The 17,126-nt window shown below is 40.4% G+C and overlaps 1 protein-coding gene across 1 annotated transcript in view; it reads left to right on the forward strand.

Annotated features, from left to right (window-relative positions):
* Window positions 1-17,126, forward strand: part of LMBRD1 (LMBR1 domain containing 1) — a 117,118-nt gene that overhangs the window by 40,662 nt on the left and 59,330 nt on the right. The window contains exons 5-7 of the mRNA XM_065888769.1: window positions 373-440; window positions 10,321-10,409; window positions 12,822-12,895. Of these exons, the coding sequence (XP_065744841.1) occupies window positions 373-440; window positions 10,321-10,409; window positions 12,822-12,895 (231 nt within the window). The remainder of the gene's footprint in view (window positions 1-372; window positions 441-10,320; window positions 10,410-12,821; window positions 12,896-17,126) is intronic.

Here is a 17,126-nt window from a genome sequence, read left to right on the forward strand (position 1 = left end):
GGGCATTGTGGATTATGAATGCTCCCTGTTTTGAGAAATATTTTATTAAATATTGTGGTAATTTTACTAAAGTAAATTAATTACTATTAATTCTCCCACTGGAGAGTTAATTATGCTTTAGGTGTTCTGCTTTTCACAAGGTCTAACCATGGAAAAGATTTTAAAAATCTAGTGTAGTTTGATAGATACTTAAGATGTGGTACATACATTGTTTTTCTTTAAATTTTAAGATTAATTTTTCAACAAGGGGAGCTTTACACAGTTGAATATAAATGTGCATGGGATATGAAAGTGCTGTTACACTATAGCCGAGAATATTTTATATTTTAAAAGTCTTACTAAATGGAATATTTTTTCTCCCTTGACATCTAGCAAATTAAAACGGCATTCAAGTATACTTTTGGATTTGCTGTGATTTGTGCACTACTTCTTTTAGTTGGGTAAGTCTTGATTTTTGTTTTTCTGAAAATGGAAATAGCATTATTTTAACAATAATAATAATAATACGGACTCATTCATAAAAGTCTAGGAAAGAAGATTAAGAAAATCTAAAAAAAAAGAACAAACTACCTTTTATATCACCATCAAACAGTAACCATAATTAACCCTTTTTTCTACAATGTTCTGTCTAGACATTTTTTATGTGCTCAAATATGTGCGGAAAGCCCCTTCTCCCACATAACCTTCCATGTTGTAATTTTACACAAATGTGATTATATTTTATGGGATTCTTGGTAATCCACTGGTTGACATCTCTTCAGTATAGTGAGTGTATATCCATCAATTTTGTCTGTATTGCATTTCCTTCTTAGGATACAACAATTTATTTGATCTTCTAGTGATGACTGCTTTGATTCTTATGATGTTAGCAGTTTTTCCATTTTTATAAACAACACTTTGATGAAAAATCCTTGTCTGGATATCTTTTCAGATTTGATGCATCAGTCTTTAAATCTTTGAGTTAAACTTTGTCAATGAGTTCGTTCTTAATTCTTCTTCCTTAAGTTTTTATAAAGTAATGGCAATAAAATTTTGCACATTTTTTATACATTTAAAGTTTTCTTTTTGGAAAACATTTGTCCCTGTTAATGGAAGACATTTATCTTTGTTAAAATGGATCTTGATAATTTTGTTTTTTATGTTAGGAAATATATGAGGTGCTAATAAGTTTTTTAAAGTTTCTGCTTGTAATTTGGTCTCAGAATTTTCAATAAGGATAAAAAAATTATCAAATACAATTTGTGGTGGGAATAAAATTGGTCAGTAACTTTTTGTAGTTCCAGGAGTTCTTAGAATGCACGTGTTCTATAGGCAAAGTATATTTTTAGGTCCCTTTCTTGCCTTGATATGTCATGAAAAAGTGTACTTGCTGAAAGGACACATTTTAGTGGTTTTGCTATTTATTTTAGCTCTTAAATATATTTTTTAAAGTCTTTTTTGGCTTTTTAAATTAAGCCAGATATCGTTAGGTGAATTTGCTTTGTCAGTGTTCAGTTCCCTTATCTGTAAATCTAAATAGAGGTCAGCAAACTTTTCTTAAAGGGTAGATAGTAAATATTTCAGGTTAGGGGTCCATGTGGCACTGCTCAACTCTCTTCCTGTAGCTCTAATCACAGACGATACATAAACCAAAGGACGTGACTGAGTGTCAGTAAAACTTTACAAACACGGGTAGTCAGTAGTTGGCCAGCTCCTGACTTAGGACATGACTGAGAACCGCCAGTAAAACCACAACTCTTTATAACAGCCAGAATATCTTTCCCAGACAAAAGGGTTCCTGAAGTTTCTTCTGAAATTTGTTGGTTCTTTGCATGGAAAATCATCTTCAGTCCTAGAGAGTTTACATTTTGTATGATTTTAATAAGCTTTAACTGATTGTCTAAATGATATTTATTTATTTAGAAGCAGTATATTAAAAGTGAAGCAAACAGCTTCTTGCGAATCCACTAATAACGAGAAGTGACGGTTTGACCAGATATTTTGAACAATAAAATATTCACTTCTTTTCCAAATACTTACTGTGTCCCAGATACTGTACAAGGCGCTGGGGAAACAGCGATTAATAAAAAAGACAGTTCCTTCTTCTCACGGGCCGTGCGCTCAGTAGGGGTTAGGGGAGCGGACGAAGGAAATATCCTGTGTTGGGGGTGTGACATTTTGGGGGGAGGCACTGCTGAGACGGTGGGGCGAGAAGACGCTTGAAGGAGGTGCAGGAGCCGTGAACACATGTGGAGGGAAGAGCGTTGCAGTCAGAGCAAAAGCAGCTAGAAAGCCCCGAGGCAGGAGAGCGTCTGGCACGTTCGAGACAAAGTGAGGAAAGCAGAGTGGGTGGAGTGGAGGGGTGGAGGCGAGAGTAGCTGAAGGTGCCGGTAGAGGGGCCAGAGCTGCCGAGCCGAGCAGGCATCAGGGGCCGTTGCCGGGACCTTGGCCTTGATTCTCGAGGAGTGGGAAGCTGTTCTGGGGCTCTGGTCGTGGAGTGACATGATCGACATTTTGCAGAGATCTCTGGGTGGTGTTTTGAGGGTTGACTTCGCGGCGGGTAAGGCAGGAGACATGAGGTCTGCTCAGTAACCCAGGCAAGACAGCATGGCAGCAGCAGTGATTGGATCCTGCCTGTCTTCTGGAGAGAGAGCCTGCAGGATCTTCTGGTAGGTCAGGTACCGGGGGGTGGGGGTGAGGGGTACGAGAGAGAAGGGGATGGAGGATGCACCTGGAGTTAGCCCAGCTGCAGAGTCCGAGAGGCACTTCTCTCACTTTTGAAACCACCCGCAAGCTTTGGGGAGTTCCTAAAGCCACCCTCAGCTTTGATAATTCTCTGGAAGGACTCACAGAACTCACCAAAAGCAGTTATATTCATGGTTACCATCTATTACAGGTAAAGAATACAGACTAAAATCAACCTTTTAAGACATGCGTAGGACAGAGTCTGGGAAGATTCGAGATGTGAAGCGTGTGTTGTCCTCGGGACACATTCCCCTTCTGGCTTCCATGTATGACAACGTGCGTGGAGTACAGGTTTCCCCTGCCATCCAAAAGTAGACGGTTCCTTTGAAACCTTTCCTGAGCTGAGAAGGCGTAAAGGGAAGAAGCAATTACCTTAGGACACATCTGGCTCACGGACACACAAGATAAATCCGGTAAAGCACAGGTGCCCACAGACAAAGGTCAGAGCTGTGGTGGCCGATGCTGAGATGCTGAGTGTGGTCCCCGGGAAGGAGCTTGGCGGGGCCGCGCTCTCCGCTCTGGGCGCACTGCACACCGCGTCTGGAGCAGCTCACTCCAGAACCGGCACTGACGTTGTCTTTGCTTTTGGCCTTTTTCGTAAAAGTGGCAATCCTTCGGATTTCTTTTGGTTAGTGAAAATAGGTGCTAATGTAGGTCTTTAGTAAAAGTGAAGTGGTATAAAGTGGACTTTCAAAAAGCTGGAGGAATACTTGTATTGACAGCCAGGGAGGCTCACGTGAGCCTTGGTGCTTGGCGTTTTTATTGAGACCCTCTCATGCAGGTGTGTCTGAGTGACTGATCGCCCGCCTGGTTATATCAGCTCCCACTGATGCCACTGACCCAAAGCCCCACCCTAAACCACATGTTGGTCTTTCTGGCCACCACCTAAGGTTGAGTGTGGCCATCCCCTGTCCTAAACACAGACAGTCCCATCAGGTATGACACAGATGACATCCCAGAATCATGGGCAAAAGTCAGACCTCGTTTTGGGGCAAGGCCAAATTCTTGACTACACAGGAAGGGTGACGTTATCATCACAGGCAAATCTGAAGGAGGAGCCGGTTGGGAGAGGGAACATGAGAAGCTCAGCTTGGTTCGTGGCTGAGTCTTGGGCATGTTCAGGAGGAGATTTGGAGTCAGCCGCCGGGTCAGGCATTAGGAAACTCAAGTTTTAGTCTCTGCTCTTTTCCAGTAGCAACATCCAATGAAGAAAATGAGCTTTATCCTGTGTCAAGTGTGGGCAGTAAGCTAAATGACTGCTGTGCGGTGCTCCCTGTGTCGCCTCCTGCCTTTCTTAGTACCGGGACCCTGTTTTGGTGGAGTTGATGGTGTTGGCTGTTGGGGGGTAACGAGAGCAGGAAGGGCGTCCAAAGTGCTCAGGCAGTGGGAGGCTCCGGTCAGGGGGGGGAAGGACGTTTCCTCTGTGGTTCTGAGAGGGATAAGAATGGAAAGAGTTCCAGGTAGGTGCAGAGGTTTGGCGGGCAAATGAAGGAGTTCCTCTCTGATTGCCTTTATTTTCTTCTCCGAATTTGAGGTGAAGGCATCTGCCCAGGACACTGACGTAGGGGAGAGTGTGTGGACTCCTCTATTTCACAAGCCAGAAGTTTGCGACTAAAAGACAAGTAGTGTTTGGTTACCGTGTGTGAGTATTTGAATGAGATGCATTTAGGTTAACTGATTGACTGCATTTCCTGAAACTTTCTTGAAGGTGACACACTTCTAGTTTTTGTTAAGTGATGTATTTTTTTCTGATAAAACAGATAATTTTATGGCAAAAACGTGGTCTAGGTTTAACTAATTCACGCAGCTAACACTTGGAACTCCTGTGGGTTGGGTAGTCTTGGGAATAAGGTTGGAGGGTCGTGATGTTTGTCCTCAAGGTTCACATGGGGAGAGATGCAAATAGATAACCTGAGTTACAATATTTAAGGGCTCTAATAAGAGATAGACGCCAGGTGTTGATGGTGGCGTAGCAGGTTCTGCCTTGCAGAATCAGGTAAGACATAAGAGGAAGTAACCTTGGAATCAAAATTTGATGGAGTGGAAGTTGGTCAGCACACTAGAATAAAGATGAACAGCAGGTGTAATGTATGCTTCACCCCTGAACAACATGGGTTTGAACTGTGCAGGTCCACTTATACGTGGGTGTTTTTCAGTAGTGAACACTACAGTACGACATGATTGGTGGAGTGTGTGGGTGCTGAGGAACTGTGGACGTGGTGGGACCATGTCTGGGGGGCCGAGTATAAGTTGATGCTCAGAGTTTTGACTGCGTGGAGGGTTGGTGCCACTAACCCCCGTATTGTTCAAGGGTCACCTGTATTAGTCTGCTCACACTGCTGTGAACAGCAGGTGTTTATCTTCTCACAGTTGTGGAGGCTTGAAGTCCTGATTAGGGTGTGGGCAAGTTTGGTTTCTGGTGAGGACTCTCCTCCTGGCTCAGGGACGGTGTCATTCTCACTGTGTCCTCACCTGGTCTTTCCTCTGTGCTTCAAGGAGGAGAGAGTATCTCCAGGGTCTCCTCTTCTTCTTGTAGGGTCACCAATCCCGTTGGGCTAGGGTCCCATTCAACTTTAATTACCTCCCTGAAGGCCCTGTATCCAAATACCATCCCGTTGGGGGTTCGGGCTTCAGCATTAATTTTGTGAGGGCAAGTTCAGTCTACACTCTGTTCTCTGGCCCCCCAGAATTCATGTTCTTCTCACAGAAAAAATGCATTTACTTCATCCCAACAAGCCTCCAAAGTCTTAACCCAGCATCTAGTCGGAGTCCTAAGTCTCATCTAAACTACATCTAGGTCAGGTATGGGTGAGACTGATTCCTCCTGAGTCAGAATTCTTCCCCAGCAGTGAACCTGTGCAACTGGACAAGTTATGTGCTTCCAAGATACAAGGTGGGACAGGCATACGATAGGCATTTCCATTCTAAAAGGGAGAAATCGAAAAGAAAAAGTGATGGGAGCCAAGCAGGTTCAAAACCTAACAAGGCAAATTCCCTCAGACCTTAAGGCTCAAGACTAAGCATCTTGGATGGATGCTCTGCCCTGCAGGCCCCCGAGGGGCAGGTCACTGCCATGGCCCTGGGCAGCGGCCCCGCCCGCCCCCTTGATTCTGGGTGTGGGTCCTGCCCCCTTGACTCTGCAGCAGCTCCCTGGCAGCTAAAGCTGAGTGGAGGGCGGGGGGTACCCTGTCCTCTGAAGTTGAGGAGGAAACAGCCTTGCCCCCTTGGGGCAGTAGAAGTGGCAGCCCTGGTGATAACTGAATTGCCTTTGGGGTCATTCTTGGGTTTTCTTGAAAGATAAAGCATGTTCTCAGCTAAATAACTATCACCCTGTACTGTAGAATCCCCAAAGTCTCATTGCCTTCCTTTATTTTGTCTCATCTCTGTTCCCTTAGTTCAAGTTGGCCGTGTCTCTGCTAGTGTCACCCTGTCTCTCTTCCTGTCTTCTGCTGAGATAGCTGATTAAATCCATGGTTTCCACCTACACTAATCTCCTTGTCAAATGGTTGTTCAGCCACACTCTTAGAGCATCCTTTCTCATTTTTTGCAATATGGATATAGGCTGCTTCCTTTTTGCTTAACCTACCTCTCTGCTGTCTCTCTTTACTATAAATGGTAAGGAGAAACCAATCAGCTTCTTCCAGCACTTTGCTTAGAATTCTCCTCAGCTAAATATCCCATTTTATCTCTTACAGGTTCTGCCTTCCACAAAACACTACAAAACAATTCAACCAAGCTCTCAGTCGCTTTCTAATAAGGATCTCCTTTCTTTCAGTTTCCATTAACATGTTCCTCATTTCCAGCTGAGAGCTCCCCAGAATGACCCTTAGTGTCCATATTTCTACCAGCATTCTATTCGTGGTGATGTATGTCTTCTCCAAGATGATAGACGGGTTCTCTGTAGCGCTCCTCTTTTCTTTCTGAGTCTTCAACAGAATTGCCTTTAACATTCACATTTTTATCAATAGCCCCTTCAAGGCCGCTTAGGCTTTTTCTGGCGTGCAACCTCAAAACTCTTTAGGCCTCTCCCTATCACTGAGTACCAAAGTCACATGCACATTTTTTACGTATTTGTTACAAAGTAACAACCCGCTTCATGGTACCAAAATCTGTATTAGTCTACTTGGCTACCTTAACAAAATACCACAGGCTGGCTAGCTTAAACAGTGGACACTAGTTTTCTCATAGTTCTGGAGGCTAGAAGTCTACAATCAAGGTGTCAGTGAGTTTGGTTTCTGCTGGGAGCTCTCTCCTTGGTTGTGGATGGCCACCTTCTCACCGTGTCCTCACATGGCCTTTCCTCTCTGCTGGCAGCAGGGAGAGAGAGCCCTGGTGTCTCTTCCTCTTCTTACAAGGACACCAATCCTATCGGATCAGAGCCTCACCCTTAGGGCCTTATTTAACCTTAATTACCTTACGAAAGGCCCTGTATCCAAGTACCGTTCCCGTTCCCATTGGGGGTTAGCGCTTCAACATAGCAGTTTTGGGGGAAGGGGACACAGTTGGGTCTGTAACATATGGTAACTGAGAGACTGAAGTTAGCATGGAATAGTTAAAGAATGATATAAAAAGTACAATGTAAATTTAAATCCTCCCTCCCTCTGTACAAAAAAAAAAAGTAAGATGTGACATTTCAGGTGTCCGGTGGCAAGTGACAGACCACGACCTTAGCCACATAGGTGGACTCTGGGTCTTACTTACAGTGTTCAAGACGTTGCGTTTTATCCTGCTGAGCAACTGAAAGGCAGGGCAGGTGTGTATGTGGTTGGTGTGTGAACGCGGGAAAGCAAATATGTGTGAATTGGTTCTAACACTGAAGGACGCGTCAAAAGGGGCATTTGGGAGTTGGTCAGGGAGTGAAATATAAATGGTAGCTGGGAAGGCCACTTAGTGACCACTGTCATAGTTCAGGTGAGAGGTGAGGGCCTGAACCAGAGTAGTTATGGAGAGCAGAGGGGAAGAAACAGGCTATTTGGAAGATAAATAGGACTTGGCATTTTGAGTGTAGGAGGTGAAAATCTTATTTTCAGTTCTGCTGAATTAATTTCAGTTCCATATCCACCGAAATTTGTTAGCCTTTCCTTTGTCTCTTCCTGAAGAGATAATCTGTATTAAGCTAATTCACTCAGTCAGATGGGATGTAAAATATTTTTTCTAAGCAGTTTTACTATTGTTAAGAGCCTAAGGGAAACTTATAATCTCACGAGATTCTGGTTCTTATCTTGGTCTAGCATTGTGTGTCATTGAAAGCTGAGGTTCTCTGTATCCAGTTTTTTGAGAGGGACTGAGATGAAGAAAGTATCTGTACCTTTCTACCACACAAATCCCATTACACTCTCGGTTACTTGAGGACCGTCACCATTTGGTAAAGGCCTGAGAATCTTACAAGTGCTGCCTCCCCTTCAAAATGACTCTGGCTGTGGTCCAGGCTCGTCTGGCTGAAGTGGCCTCTGCATCTGTTAGGAGGTGCTCCCAGCAGGTCTTAGTCTGCAGGGCTGGTATTTGGCTGTGAACACTGCTTGGGCCCTTCTGGTTGTTAAAAGTTGAAATGCTCCACCTTCCTGAGCCTCTTACCTCACCCTCAGCCCAGTCAAAGGGTAAAGCCGGTTTAGCAGGGTCTTCAGGACCAAGGCCAGCGTCCGTTGATTGGTTAGTGCCTTTGCCATATTGGTTGTTAAATGTTTTGAGTATTATTGCCCAGGACATATAGACATATTTAGTTGTGACTCGTTTGAATTCTGCTTCTGGATGTTACTCTTAGCTTATGAGAAGATACTTTATGTCTGTTTCTTGGATTACACAGCACTGGTGGCCAGGTGGCTGAGGAGCCTGCTCTGGGTTTGTGCTTTTGCTACTCCCTCTAGTTGTACCTAAAATAGTAGTGCTGAGATGTTAGCGCTCTGCTGGATTGCTTCAGAATAAGTATTTTCCTGACGTCGTTCTGACCGTCGTTTGGGCCATTTAACCTTTTATTATTATTATTCTTATTTTTAATTTTTTGGTCATGTCAAGTTTCCTCTTGTGTTATTCTTCATTAAATATTTGAACTGCTCAGGAGCCCTGCTCAGCCGCTAGAACATGAAAGTGTCAAGATGGAGAGAGCTAATTGCTTTTCTTCTACCACTGGACAGAACGTGTGATTACCTAAAACTGACATAGATACTGAATGTTCTAAGTAGGAATGCTGTTTTTAGGTATTTGTGACATGTATTTCTATTTTAATAGACTTTAGGTGATATTTTATACAACATAGAAGTTTTCCCCCATATTCACAGAAGTGGTTATTCCAACTAACAAGTTCAAAAAATATGTATATATATATATGTGTGTCTCTGGAAAAAACTGTTCAAATAAAATAGAGGCATATTACATAGGTAGTTTTTTCTTGCTTGATTTATATTTTTGTTTAAATGCTGATATATAAGTTAATATCATTGTAGAAGTATAACATGCAAGAGTTTGTTTTTTGATTCTACCCTCTGCTTTTATTTAATTGTTTTTGATTTTATAACCAGGGCAGCAAATAATGAGCTCTTTACATTTATTGCTCTATCCCTGTGAGTAATCACTTTTCTTTCTAAAAGTAGTGAGAAGTAAATCTCCAAGATTGAGAAGAGTGTAGTAAACTGATGTCAGTGCAAATAGTTAGAAATTTAAATAACCTCATGACATGTTTGATGATTCATCTTTTTATAAGAATAAAAAGTATCGGTAGTACCAAGGAGTAAAGGTTTTTGAAATTTTTTAAAATTAGAATAATTACTTTGTTTTACTTGCTTACATTATCAGGGCAGGTACTTAAATTTATTGGTGAACTCATGCAGTATTTCTTCGTCACAAAAAAGGATAGATGTTACTGCTTTGCTTACAATTAAAATTAGGTTGGAAAGGAGGTAGTATTAGAGTTACTTCTTACATTCCTGTTTGATTCTCCATATATACAATCTAAGGGATACTGAGCCCTCTACTTTAGTCTCTTCTTGCTTCTGAGCTAGATAATAAAGCACCTTTCTGTCGGTCTGTCTCTCAGCTGTCGATTGAAAAATAAATAGAAACTACTTACTTTCATTATGTATATTAGGTAGAATCTTGAAGGATACAGAAAAATACTAAGAAGAAAGTAAAAAGCACCCCTGATTCTACAGTGAGATATTTACTGCTAATTCTGGTGTATTTCCTTTCTGTTCTTTTTTATGCATATAAATATACTGAAATCATTACCTAATATTTACATTCTGTTCTCCTGATTTAACAAAGGAATTCTTAACCTGTTTTGTGCTGTGGACCTTTTTGACCATCTTGAGCCTATGGCTCCTTCTCAAAATAGTTCTAAATGCAAAAAATAAAATAAGCAGGATTACAAAGGAAACTAATTATGCTGAATACAGTAATTAAGCCATTAAAACAAATTTGTGATATAACACATAGATAAGCAACTTCTCAACACCTCTCTGTACTTGGTGCAGATTTGATTTGCTAATTCTCTTGGGGGGAAAGTTGATCTTGGTTTAAAAACTTACTAAAAATTGAGTTTCAGGTCATTTTATTTGACCTTTTGTCCTTAAAACCATTAAACTGTTATTTTCTCCTTCATAGTGCTTTTGTTCCATTGAATCTTCCCGATAACAAAAATTCTACAGAGTGGGAAAAGGTGAAGTTCCTGTTTGAAGAACTTGGAAGTAGTCGTAAGTATTCTTTTAAAAAATAAAATCCATAATAATTCATATTTCATGACCCTTGCAACTTTTTTCATAAGTAGTCTATTTTTACACTGTTAAAAATTTAACTTCATAATTCTTTTAACCTGTGGTTAAAAGGATGTTAGACAAATTAGGAACTTTGTGTTGCTGAGACTTCTAGCCATCTAGCTAGAAGTCGCTTGACTTCTTCATAAAATTACCATGTTGAAAAGACAATGTAATCTTCAAAGTATTTTAGCGGTAAAGGTCTTATAATTTCTATGTGGTCTTTAATTCACTTAGGATAATATAGAATAATATGTTAAAGAAATGTGCTAGATATACTGGTGTTTTTAATTTTTAACTGAGAGAACCCTATATTGCTATTTGATCGTGATTAAGTAATCTTTTTGTGGAATATAAATTACAGAGGTTTTATGTGGATGAAATAATAGCTTATTATAAATTTACATCACCAAAAGGTCTAAGTTTTCCTTCTCTTAATCAACATGACCTTGGTTTTTAGAGAGTAACAAAAAAGCAGGTTTAGGAAGTTAGCTTAAGAAAGTTGCTTAATCATTGAAAAATATAGTTGGTGTTAGAAACTGATATCAAATAAGAGTGTGTATTTTATTACTGAGAATTTCATGTGCCTTTGAACTATTTTCAAAGAAAGCTCGAGAACTTATTTTATAAACATTATGCTGAAAATTCGTATTGCTTTTGTATTTATTCTTTTTATTAGGTACTCTACGTTCTTGAATCAGCACTTTCTCTTTACCCAGATACAACATTAAATGATGGTTAAATTAGGTCTTGGAGTCTTTGCTGTACAACTTCTTAATTTTCTTGCTTTCCACTTAAGATTTCATCTTGTAAATTGTGGTCCATTAATACCTTGCTGATACTAGCAAGAATACCGATAGCGGGTCTGGCATATACTGATACTGCATGTCAGGATTTATGTACCTGAGCCTGTTGCTGAGAAATAAATTGCTTCTTTTCCTGCAGTTAACTCCTTCAGGTCTCTTTAGTAGCTACTCTTCTGCCCTAAACATTATCCTATAAGTTTTGCTAGTCTTTGAGTGTTAGCATAACTTGAATCAATGATTATAATAGGTAGCATTACTGTACTTGCTGTAATCTCCTTAGTCTTAACATTTAAAAAACCTCCCATCTTAAACACCATATTTTAGAGTACATTTTGCTTATCACTTTTAGTAATATCAACTTTTAGATTAGCCAGATATCTTAGCAGAACACTCTACTTTATCAATTCTAAGATGCATATTTTTATACATTTTCATATCTCTGATTTTGTGATGTATTTTGTAAGTGGAGGTACCTTAAAATGGCTATCAGCCAAATGCCAGACCTCTCCTAGTTGTATGAATACTTTGTTGATACTTCTAGTAAGATCAAGAAAGTAACAGCACCAATGGTCTTTGATTTAATAAAATGTATGACAGTTATTTAGTTTGTCTTGAATAGTTTCTGAACTTGTTAATAATATGCTGTCTCTAAGTGTTATATTTTAAAACTGAGACGTGAGTTTTAATAGGATGGGTCATTCTATTATTATTTAGTATTGATATATTAAATTAATTAAAAAATTATATTTGGTTCCACAGTACCTGCGTTTAAACTAGATCAATACAGGTCCAATAGAACCTGTACTAAAACTAGAACAATTAGTATTACTCCAATTTAAGAATATTCAAATTTGCATATTTCCTTGTATTATCTGGTATGTTTATTTGAAAGTGTCACTCTCACTACTCACTCATTGGCCTTCCTTTAAAACGTTTCCTAAATCTAACTTGTTAGCATAGTATTCCTGTTTTGGTATTATGTTTGAATTTATTTTCTGTTTGTTTGCTTCTCCCCCCCTCACTAAGGGAGCATGCTAGCTCCTTTCAAGTTAAAGAGGGAAGTAAACTGGTTACGATTTTAGTTCTAGGCTAAGTTTTAAAAACTTACTTGAAATTTAAGAACAGAGGAACTAGGAGTTTGAGTGGAGAGGGAAGATAGGGCCAAGGTCAGTGGCATTCCTATCATGTTATTTCTCGAGGGCTGCCTTTGAGAAAGGCCAGGGCATTTTTTTGGCCAACTTTTGAGCATCTAGTATTTTGCTGATTTCTTTTTAGGCTCAATAATTAGGCAGTAGTTTCCCTCTTTAATTTTAAGAGGTGAAAGAAAGAAAGTCTTAGTCTGAAAGATCTTTAACAAATCCATTTATGAAGAGCTATTTAAAAACTCCTTTCCACTTGGAGTTAGCGCTTCAAGAATGGGGTAATGCATATTGGGTTTATTCCTTTGGAATGTGTAAGAAACCCAATTTTTATATTTATGTTGATTCATTGAATATAAACATTTGAATAGCTGTACATTTTTAACAGTGTTTTTCCTCTTTTGCAGATGGTTTAGCTGCCTTGTCATTTTCCATTAGTTCTCTGACCCTGATTGGAATGTTGGCAGCTATAATCTACACAGTAAGTATAATGGTAATAATTGAGTTAAAATTAAAGAACCACTTTATGATGCAGTTTTGTTACCTTATTGGTATGTTCAGTTTAGCTCTGTTTTCCTCTTTAATATCTAGTACTTTCTTCATTTTTCTTGAGAGGAGGGTAGATTTTTAACTACTTGGTCATAATCATTTTATCTGTATTTGTGAAGTTTAACATTCAGAAACAGACTTTATAACTTGTGAACCTTGAAGTGGTTATATACTAGGCAGTAATAGATTTAGCGATTTATAAGCATATTAGAACTCTGAACCATAGATCAGTACCTGTTATGGATTCAGTAGATTTATCCTATATGGGGATATAGGGCTTTTAAAATCAGATATTTTACATCACTTGATATTTCTCTAGTATAAAGAACCTAATCTTATACTTTCAGAGACTTTGATTTTTTTTTTTTTTTTCCGGTCTCTCTGGGAATGGTACGATATGACTTATAATAGCCTGACAAACTTGTGTGCAGAGTGCTTTTTGAGTTTTTTGCTCAAATTATAGAGGAAAAGCCAGTAAAAATGCTTCTTACTTGCCTCCCAAAAGAGAGTTGTGCAGGAAGCTTTAAATTATATGGAACCTTTTTCAGATTAATGGAGTTTATGTTTAGGGCATTCTTGATTGATGCAAAGATGAAAAATGCTGGTCATAAAGAAAACATTTTGGGTATTGTTCCAGTGTCTCCCTTTAGACATAAAAGAAACGGGCTATTCGTGTGATAGCAGAATCTGGTTTTGTTGCATAATCACTCACGTGTCATAATGTACAATAAAAGAAGTCTAAAATCATGCATTTTAGTGTCTTTCAGGTGACTGCGTGTTCAGTTTTATTATTCATTGCCATTTTTGCTTTTTTCATGTATTACTACACAAGGAATACATCAGTGGGTAACTATCTTCCCGTCTCAGAGAATATATATACTACCTGTGACTTGTCTTTTAGGAAACATTCACAGGCTAATAACACATGAGGAGTTAGACCTGGACTCTAATTGCTATTCTGTGACTGATACGTATGCTGATCTTGGGTTTGTCTTCTACCCTTCGTGGGTCAGTGTTTTCCCCATTAGATGGGAATAAGAAAATGCCTCTTAGGGATTTTTGAAGGTCAAACGACCCTTTTTGTAAAAGTGCTTCGAGAAGTATAGGGAGATGAGGATGTAACACTCAGTGAAAGATGAGTCGGGAGAAATGAACTGAAAAAGAGGAAACCAACATGTAAGGTCATCCTCAGGAACCACGAGGGGTCTGCGATTTTACCCTGCTTGTAGCTTGTAGCCTGCTGCAGTGCCCTGGATGTTGGTCAGAGGTGCAAGGCTTCTGGTCAGAGAAGAACTTTCTGCTGTGCAGCAATGGCAGCAGCCACGGGAGCGCGTTGTCTTGCGCCCGTCTCCTGAGTCCCGACTCCCGCGGGGCGACGTGAAGAGCGCCCATCGAGACTGTCACAAAGCTGAGGACCGTTGAGCGCAGGGAGGCCGAGTCTTCATTAACGGACAGGAAACGTGCCTGCTCTCGCTCCAGGGGAACGCTGTCTTGGTCTTCCCAGGCTGTTTGCTGCACGAGCGTTCTTGGAAAGACAGCACAGGAGAGAGAAGGGCAGTTAGTGCCTGGCTTGCAAGATGCGCAGAAACGAGAGGCCCGTGGAGCATTGTCTTCGGACGGCCGAGTGGTGGGCGCTGTGAACATGCTCACACGGCACAGTGTAGGGCACGGGCGGTAGTGACAGGTCAGGAGTAGCTCCTCTGACCTTTGAGCAGAGACCTGAGTGAGGTGGAAGGACAGCCAGCCACGAGGGGAGGTGAGTGCAGAAGTCCTGGGGTGAGCACCCTGTGCTGTGCTCAGACAGTTAGCAGGAGGCAAAGCTGGCGTGTGGGAGCTCAGGAAACTGGGGAGGGTGGCGAGCGTGGATGAGGGCATGTTTTATAGCGCCTCGTGGACCGTGGTTAGGGTTTTGGATTTCATTCCGACTGAGGTTAGAAGCTACTGGAAGGTTCTAAATGGAAAGTAATAGGATCTGACTAACATTTTAACAGTATTACTCCGGTGGGTCTGAATTCAGTAAGCTCTGGGGCTGATGAGTGGGAGTGGGGAAAATGGGTGAAATTATTAAAACTCTTTGAAAGAGAGCTTCCCTGTAGGAACGATATTGTAAAGATAAATATTTCAAGCTAATATAGTTTATATTCAAATGGAAACTGTGAAAATTACCATTTATGCAATGAAACCAAATATAATAATCATACTGACTTAGTTAAGATAGCCTTAGAAGAGCTTTACTTTTTCTGGAATGCAGAGGGCTGGGCTGAAGGCCATTGATAAAACAATCAGAGGACCTGATGGTGGGAACCAGAAAAACACGCTGCTGAGTAGGTAGGAGGGGTCACCAAAGGCCTGAGCCCAACGGGGAGGGTCCAGTGTTATAGGCACCAGGTGAGACTGCCTAGGGGTTACCTACCTAGGAGTTACCGTGTGTGTTTTCTTTAAGTAGCATAAGCAGTACCGTCATGATCCTTGGGGGAGAGGCTTAAATGTGGGTCCCTTTTAAGTCCATGGGTCTCTTGAACTACTTTCCCATCTAAAGTGGGAGTAATATTTAATAAGGTTGTGAGGACTTAATTAAACAATTCATCAAGTCTTGGAATCTGTTGGCCACTCAATCAGTAATCACTAGGAGCTCAAACTGTTGAATATTCAGTTTCATGTGGTTCAAGCTACGGATTCCACCGCTTTCCTCTCACAGTGAAAGTAAACCAGGTGTTAACAGCAGTTGTGTCATGGTCAGTGAGAATGTGGATTATGAAAAGGTGAGTAAGTCAAAGAGTTACTCTTGGGTGTGTGGATAGACAGATAAACATCATTTAAATAGCACTGCAGAATGTGCTCAGAACTGGGTGGAAGAATGGCTTGCTACCAAACCACAGTCTCGCCAGGTTTACTACCTAGGTGGGATAGAGAAGACCCTGGTTAAGGGGGAGCGTGGTATGCATAGCTGAAGACTAGCCATGAGTGTTGAGTCTTCATGTAAAATGTAATTTCTGAGTCCTAGCTTCCCCATCTGAAAAATGGGCCAATAATACTTATTCAGACTTTATTAAAAACTAATTGAGGGCTTCCCTGGTGGCGCAGTGGTTGAGAGTCCGCCTGCCGATGCCGGGGACGCGGGTTCGTGCCCCGGTCTGGGAAGATCCCACATGCCGCGGAGCGGCTGGGCCCGTGAGCCATGGCCACTGAGCCTGCGCGTCTGGAGCCTGTGCTCCTCAACGGGAGAGGCCACAGCAGTGAGAGGCCCGCGTACCGCAAAAAACAAACAAACAAAACAAAACAAAAAAAACTAGTTGAAAATCAACTGTTTATTGATAAGTGGTTTTATTATTGGTAGGTGGCTAATGGTACTAATTATCATATTTGCTTGTGAAAGCAAAGTTTTCTCCGAAGTAGTTAGGGAAAACTCAAGAACTGGAGCAGAACGTGAATTGAGGGTATAATAGATAGGCATGGGGAATAGAAGAGGTTTAGTTTTAATATGTACCGAAAGTGGAAAGTTAATGCTTAGAGAACTTTGACCCTGAGTACAAGGAATTAATTACTAAAGGTAAGATTATGTCTGATTGAATCTGTAGCTATCAGTATTGAGACTACAGAAGTTTTTGTAATGTATGTGTCAGTTGAATGTGAATTTCTTAGGTATGTGTTGTTGTTTAGTTTAGAAACTAGTTGATAATTTAAATTTTACCAAGATTATATCCACTGTACCACATCTCAAGGAATAGCCAAATAATTGGGCACTTAATTTTCGGAGAAGAATGTCAAATGACATGTTATCTTGCCTGTTGTTTTCAGCTTAATTGAAAGGGAATCTGCTACTTTTTAAATTAAAAACAAACAAAAAAACCTCTAGACACAAATATTTATGCAGATATTTTAATTTTTTGGTGCCACCAAGTGGGGAAATGTTGAATAGTGCTATTTTCATACAAAATGTATCATATGGACCACTGAAGTGCCTATAAAGACAGCGACTACTGAACTTCTTATTACGTACACTTATCAGTAAAAAAATTGAACATGTCTTCCAGGAGTTTATGAATTATATATATATATTTATGCTAATAAATATATTTACTATAAATGTAGACTAATGTATTAAAGAAAACTAGAGTGCTAAATTAAGGATTTGAAAATAGAAATAAATAGAGCAGTGGTTC

This window comes from Phocoena phocoena, chromosome 12 (genome assembly GCF_963924675.1).
Source record: "Phocoena phocoena chromosome 12, mPhoPho1.1, whole genome shotgun sequence".
Classification (NCBI taxonomy): Eukaryota; Metazoa; Chordata; class Mammalia; order Artiodactyla; family Phocoenidae; genus Phocoena; species Phocoena phocoena.